Raw genomic sequence first — 7369 nt, 5'->3', positions numbered from 1 at the left:
TTCCACTTTCCCTTTCTGGGGGCTGTTATCTTGTAACAAAGTTTCAGTTACAATGTATCCTTTGGAAGTCTTGTTAAAATTCCACTATTAATTCTTTTTATTTCCTCTCTGCTGTTTCCAAGTCCTACCCTTTTTCCCCCCTCTACTTTCTTCCTTTTGAAGGCTTTAGAATATCCAGAAAGTCTTTATTTTCCCTTTGACACTTTAATTTCAGCTTAAAATTGCCTGTTAGTGTCAAAGTAGATTAACACAAATTTCTTGCTTAAATCTCTTCTTTTTAGCATTCAAAGCCAATTGCAGGTGTCGATGTGAGAAATTTTTTTTCCCCTTTTTCTCTCTCTCTTCCGCTGCTTTAAGAACCTTCTTTTAGGAGTAACACTCTTTGTAATTTAAATTCCAGGGTACCTTGCATAGATGTTATCTCTTAGCCCAAGCTCTCCCCTTTGTCTTCCTTCTGCTCAATCTTGTCCAGTCGGGTTCCTCATTTCTGACCACTGCAACCGCCTTCGGGAAAGGGAGTAAAGACCAGCCGAGGAGGAGAGATGCGGCTCCCCTCAACTCAGTTGGTGGTCTCCCCCCTCTTTGACACCTCTACAGGGTGGCTTCAGCCCTGTATCCAAGGGATCAGGGCACTCCAGTGGTGAGCATGGATTGAAACTGTGCACGATCGCGGAATTCGGTCCATCGCCGAAGAAGTCCAAACTGGAAGCCTTGATGATGATGATGATGATGCCACATATGTAATACTAATGGGAATGTGGAGCCATGTTTTTTCAGATCCAATAAGAAAATTGAATATAGTCAGACCACCAGTGGTTGCTTCTGCATTTACATACCTGTTCTTTGGATGTATTTTCCTGCTTTCTACCCAGAAATATTCTTAAAGAAACAAAGAAAAAATAGTGAGATCTTAGACTAGATAAAACCCTTTTGACAATGTTCAAACCAAGTATGGCATACATTTCTGTACTGGAGGAGTATATCAACTCTTATCATTTAATGCAAGATGTATATATTTCTGTTTCTCAAAATGGACTTAAAGGCTTTTTAGTCATAAGACGTTTCTTTGCATGCACAAACTGTAACCATACAGTAGAATCCTTAATAGCCTCTTATGCTGAAACACACACCTGCAATTGTCTCCAGAGTTTTAAAAGTGCATGTTGCAGCTAACTAGGTAGCTATTTGGGGTTTTACTTATTTTTGGCTTCATTAGCATGGATGTCATCCTGGTAATCTCAAGTTCAGCACTTTGTTCAGCACTGAAAATAAAGTTGTCAAGAGGAGGGTGGGGGGAAGGATATGGGCCCAGTTGAAGAATGTAGCAGGAAGCTAATGCTAAACATACAAATTTAGCCAGCAAAAAATCAGATTATTTGGTGAGGTTTTCAGTGTTTACAACTTTTAGATGCAGCATCTTGTGAGCTAAAATTTGCTTTTTAAGAGTGAAACTCATAAAGTGCATTGCCACCTAATCTTGAGACTGTTCCTCCTAAACAGAATTTTCACAGCAGAAAGTTGCAAATAACTAAGTATCTCCAGGCAAGAGTTACCGTTTTACAGGAGGAGTTTCTTCTGTTTCTTTGGAACTTTGATGACAACAGACCTGTTGAATCCAAAAAGAAAGGTGTGGCTGTAAGGGATAACTGTTAAGATTTTTTCACAGTAAGGAAAAAGAATCAATGACTGACACAGAGAATGATGGTTTTTTATCCTCTGCTTCTCAATAAGAAACTTGTTTTTCTCCATCTTCTGCTTATAAAAAAGTGTGGCGTCTCCAACATGGTCTTGGTAAACTTCATAAGAAGGTCTTATGGACCAAATCAAACCTACCAGCCAGATGTTCCCAATTGAAGATGGAATGAATCAAGTTTACAACACCCAATTAGTAATGACGTGCCCACCTCACCAATCATTTTACAAAAATCAGTCCCACCCTTTTTTTGAGGTTGAATATATTATATTAAATCCTGGCTACAGTAATGTGGTTTTTGAGTTATGGTGTTCAAGGAAATGCTAGCTCTTCATTAAAACAGAATATAAATTGAGAGTTTGAAGAAGTTTAGCTTTTCATTACTGAACTTTGAAAGCATAGTGTGAAAATAAATTAATATAAGGATTTCTAGAAAAATATTTTAGCTTACCTCAAACAAACAAATTATTAAAATAACAACCACCATCCCCGTTATCACTGAAATAGCCAAGTGCCAATTGATGCGACTTCCATATTGTGGAACTCCCTTCTTTGGAATCTGCAAGGTTAAACAAAGAGAAGTAAAGTGGGAAATGGGCCTTCACATATTTGAACATAAAAGGTCTTTTCCCCAGAAAAAAAAAGTATATTCAGGCCCACCTGGAACCAATTCAGTTTTCTTAAAGTCATCATACCTGAAATTTCTGGTTTAGTTCTGATTAATCTCATTCTATTTTTTGTTTTGTTTTCACATTTTAGTTATTTTAGCTTTGTGCTATATGTCACTCTCTCTCTCTCTCTCTCTCTCACACACACACACACATATATATATACACACACACACATCTTGATTATCCTTGTATATAGAGATGGGAATCAGGCAAAGAAGTGGGCCTGGCACATGCATATTACTATAAATTATCCAACAAGGCTTTTACTCAAAAACAGTAATTGTCTTTATAGAAATGAATGTGCAATTAATTTACATTAATTTGGTGTCTTGGAAAATAAAGAGACACATCTAGGTAACCAAATCTTATATTACTCCTATTATGATAATTTATCTAGGTTGCTTTTACCTCATAAGAAGGTTTCTCCATTTTTCTGGAGCTTGCTATAGTCGTATTAGTTTCATTTTTAGTGAGCAACAAGTAGGATTTCTTCAGATCAGAAGCTTCCTGAATGATATTTTTCTTATTGAGGAGTTTCATTGCAAGGCCTATTCTAGCAATGAAAAAACCACAAGGCTTCTGGATAGTCAGTTCTCTGCAGTCCACTTTTATCATACGGATCAAGTGGGCAATTAGGTTTCTCATTGGCTCATTAAGGATCAGATGTGCCAACTGTTTCTGTACCTCAGCTTCAAAGACATCACCCTGAAGAAAATAGTTATCATTGCTTGAAGAAAAATCAGAAATCGGGGGAGCAGAGGTGGTTTGTTCCTGATACTCCCAATGTGTTTCATTGGACAATGTTTTATCAGGCACCAGTTCATTGAAAATTTCAGACTCCTCAGTAGGTATTCTGGAGTTGCTTCCTTCAATTATTAAATGTTTGAGAGGGTTTTCTTTTCTTGATTCCTGTTCCTTCTCAAATTCCTTCTCTATGGAATTCTCTGCAACTTGTTCATTCTGAGTATTTTTCTCTTTCATGTGCTCGCTGATTTCATCGTGATTTACATGGCTGGGCCTTGCTGAGGAAGTCAAAGGAGGCAGCTGAGTTGGAAGATATACTATGGAGCGTTTCCATAAGGAGTGAACAGACCTTTGAGGAGTGAACAGATGCTTCAGCCACCTCTTCACTTTCAGAGCTTCTGAAATTTTTGTAGGCACTTCCTCTTGAATCCACAACTTACGAGTTTTTTCTTTATTTCTCCTTATTTTTTCTTTCAGAGCCACCTTCATCCACCTCTTAACCTTCTGAGGTTCAGAAATGTCTGTCGACACTTCTTTTTGAATCCCCAGCTCATGAGTTTCCTCTTTGTTTTGTCTTATTTTTTCCTTCAGAGTCAGCTTTGGCCACCTCATAACCTTCTGAATTTCTGAAGTTTCTGTAGGCAGTTCCTTTTGTATCTCCATCTTATGAGTTTTCTCTTGGTTTTCTTTTACTTTTTCCTTGACAGTCGACTTTGGCCAGCTCTTAACCTTCAGATATTCTGAAATATCTGTAGGCAGTTTCTTTTGAATCCCCAACTCATGAGTTCTCACTCTGTTTTCTCTTATTATTTCTTTCAGAGTTCCCTTTAGCCAACTTTCAACCCTCAGAGCTTCTGAAATTTTTTTAGGCAGTTCCTTTTGAATCCCCAGCTCATGACTTTTCTCTTTGTTTTCATTTATTTTTTCCTTGAGATTCACCTTCGGACATCCCTTAAATTTTTCAGCTTGTGAAATTTCTATAGACACTTCCTTTTGAATCTCCAACTCATGAATTTTTTCTTTGTTGTCTCCTATTTTTTCCTTCAGAAACGACTTCGGCCAATGCGTAACATTCTCAATATCTGAAGTTAATGTAGGTACATCTTTTTGAATTTCCAACTCTAGATTTTTTGGTTTGTTTTTTCTTATTTTTATCTTTGGAGTCCCCTTTGGCCACTTCTTAATCTTCTCAGCTTCCGAAATTTCTGTAGGCACTTTCTTTTGAATCTGCATCTCATGACTTTTCTCTTTGTTTTCTATTAATTTTTCCTTGAAAATAGCCTTTGGCCACTCTTTAACCTTCTCAGCATCTGAGATTTGTGTAGGTGCCGCCTTTTGAATCTCAAGATTTTTCTCTTTTTTTCCTCTTATTTTCACTTCAGAAATTTGTTTGGCCACTTCCTTTTGGATCTCCAACTCATTAGATTTCTCTTTTTTGTTTGTGATTTTTTCTTTAGGTATTACTTGTGGCCACTTCTTAACTTTCTGACCTGCTTGTTGTCGTGCAGGCTCCCACCATTGTTGAATCATTGTGTGTGAGCCAGGTTTTATTTGCTCTCCTTTAAGTTTTTGTATGCTTTCTGCAAGTTGTTGCCTTTTCATTAGGAAGCTAAGAAATAATTCTTCTCCTGTTTGCTTTTTCCCCAGCTCATGATCTTCTTGTGTTGTTCTTTGATGGCTCTTTAACCATTCTGGAGTCCTCAGGCTGATGTAACCAGAAGGATTTAAAATTTCTGTGGCCGCTTCCTTTTGGATCTCCAACTTATGAGATTTCTCTTTTTTGTTTGTGATTTTTTCTTTAGGTGTTAGTTGTGGCCACTTCTTAACTTTCTGACCTGCTTGTCGTCGTGCAGGCTTCCACCACTGTTGGATCATTGTGTGTGAGCCAGGTTTTATTTGCTCTCCTTTAAGTTTTTGTATGCTTTCTGCAGGTTGTCGCCTTTTCATTAGGAAGCTAAGAAATAATTCTTCTCCTGTTTGCTTTTTCCCCAGCTCATGATCTTCTTGTGTTGTCCTTTGATGGCTCTTTAACCATTCTGGAGTCCTCAGGCTGATGTAACCAGAAGGATCTGAAATTTCTGTGGCCGCTTCCTTTTGGATCTCCAACTCATGAGATTTCTCTTTTTTGTTTGTGATTTTTTCTTTAGGTGTTACTTGTGGCCACTTCTTAACTTTCTGACCTGCTTGTCGTCGTGCAGGCTTCCACCACTGTTGGATCATTGTGTGTGAGCCAGGTTTTATTTGCTCTCCTTTAAGTTTTTGTATGCTTTCTGCAGGTTGTCGCCTTTTCATTAGGAAGCTAAGAAATAATTCTTCTCCTGTTTGCTTTTTCCCCAGCTCATGATCTTCTTGTGTTGTCCTTTGATGGCTCTTTAACCATTCTGGAGTCCTCAGGCTGATGTAACCAGAAGAATCTGAAATTTCTGTGGCCGCTTCCTTTTGGATCTCCAACTCATGAGTTTTCTCTTTGTTTTCTGACATTTTTGAAATTTCTGTAGTTAAATCCTTTTGAACTTCCAACTCCCGAGTCTCTTCATTTTTGGTTGTTTTTGTTTTGGGTTCCACTTGTAATTCATTGGATGATTTGTACAGTTTTTTCAGCATATTTTCGTGGGATCCCATTTCATCCAAATATTCATGAGGATTTGATTGAGTTAATCTACTCCATAATTTTAAAATTGATGACCTAAGAAATTCAATTAAATTACCAATTGTCTTCCTAATACGCACATTGTCATAACTGGGAGAATTGGTATTCGTTCTACAATTAATGTTTGAGGGTGGACATTTAAGTATGAATCCATCCAACCTTTCAATATACAACAATAGAATTCCAACCAGGAAAATTTGGGTTGCAGAGGGGGCAACACATCTCATGATGCCCATCCCCTCTTACTCGCTTTTCCCAAGTGAAGGATGCTTGGAATATTGCAGCAACAATTGAAGAAATTCTATGTGGTTACCAAGCAACCACATGTTTTGCCATGTGGAGGCTGCAGGAGAATGCCATTGCTGTGACATCATTTTACCATGATTCCTGACATCATAGAATTCTGAGAACCATGGCAACAATATAGATAGTGGTGTCTTTTATAGATAATAAGTTGATTTTATGAGATCACTCAGATATTTGTGATTAATGTTTTTGGGTCAGAGTCACAGCAGGGAAGACCATTTATTTCTACTGGAAAATTAGACTTTGGGGCCTAGCTATCATTCTCCAGCTATTAAAACAAATTACTGCACATTACTTATAGCTAGAAAAAAGCAGTTGAGGAAGAAAAGTACTAGGACTTCAACTTATGTACCTCCCTGTAGTGCTTCACAGCACTCATTGTTTACAATGTCAGCATATTGTCCCTAAGTGTCTGGGTCCTCATTTTACCGACTTCAAAAGGATGGAAAGCTGAGGCAACCTTGAGCCCTTCATGACTGAATTCCAACTGTGGGCAGAATGTGTGTGATAGTGCACATAAGATAATCATCCACAGAAGAAAGAGCAGATAAATGATCAACAGAAATTCCTGTGCAACATCCAACTATCTTCCTTCACCCAAAATATATTTATTGTATTTGTGTCACATTGCAAACAATCAAATCCTTGGAGTTTATATGATGAGTACCATCTGTGGGGCAATTTACAATAGTCATGGTAAATCTAAAACATAAAATCAACCTTGAGAATATTAAAATGACAACTCAGGAAGAGCAATAACAACAAAAGTGACTCCAAAGTAATTTAAATGTCTGAGTACAATCTGGAACATCAGCCTGATTTCCAAAGGAAAACTTAAAAAAAAACCAGTTAAACTGAAAAGCACTCCCTTCTGGTTCATATTTATCACACCTGGGGATGATAAAGACTAGGGGATGTTTGAGTGGAAGAGGGAACATGATGATGGTATGTACATTTAAGTGCCATGGCAAACAGAAACCCCCTTTTATCAAATGTCCTAACTAGTAAATGTTTGCTGGTGGCTTTGGGATGATTAAATAACCACGTTCTTATCATTTTGCTATAACTACTGCCGATACACATATCCTCCCCAGAATCTACCTTTGAAGAAAAGGAAGAGCCAGCACAAAAATAATTAAGGACTTAACTTAATGACTTTTAAATTACTTGCCTGCATAATAGATTGTTGCCATTTAAGCATTGGCTGATCTCTATCTATATCCCCTGACAATTCTTACATAGAGAAACTTCTCTCTCACACACAAACACAAGCATACAGACCTAGCAACCCCATATAATTCTTTC

General features: G+C 37.6%; 1 protein-coding gene across 1 annotated transcript; it reads right to left on the bottom strand.

The window, feature by feature from the left end:
• Positions 1-2757: 2757 nt before the first annotated feature.
• LOC148128944 (uncharacterized) lies at positions 2758-5994 on the bottom strand. Its single transcript, XM_087947329.1, has 3 exons — positions 5589-5994; positions 3602-3845; positions 2758-3565 (listed from the first exon to the last, which is right to left on the bottom strand). Exons 1-3 carry the CDS (start codon positions 5992-5994, stop codon positions 2758-2760), a joined length of 1458 nt encoding a protein of 485 aa, XP_087803455.1.
• Between the last annotated feature and the right edge of the window lie 1375 nt (positions 5995-7369).

The sequence above is a fragment of the Notechis scutatus genome, chromosome Z, assembly GCF_049901735.1.
Source record: "Notechis scutatus isolate UNSWTSFEM ecotype Mainland chromosome Z, rNotScu1.2, whole genome shotgun sequence".
In the NCBI taxonomy this organism is placed as follows: Eukaryota; Metazoa; Chordata; class Lepidosauria; order Squamata; family Elapidae; genus Notechis; species Notechis scutatus.
This window is presented reverse-complemented; position numbering and strand designations above follow the sequence as displayed.

Excerpts from the sequence above, each read along its gene's own strand:
- LOC148128944 (XM_087947329.1), bottom strand. The coding sequence starts at position 5,994 with ATGGGCATCATGAGATGTGTTGCCCCCTCTGCAACCCAAATTTTCCTG. Across the intron at positions 3,846-5,588 it reads AACTACAGAAATTTCAAAAA|ATCTGAAGGTTAAGAGCTGG; the intron begins TGTCAGAAAACA and ends ATATTTCAGAAT. Across the intron at positions 3,566-3,601 it reads GAACCTCAGAAGGTTAAGAG|AAATAAAGAAAAAACTCGTA; the intron begins GTGGATGAAGGT and ends AAAAATAAGGAG.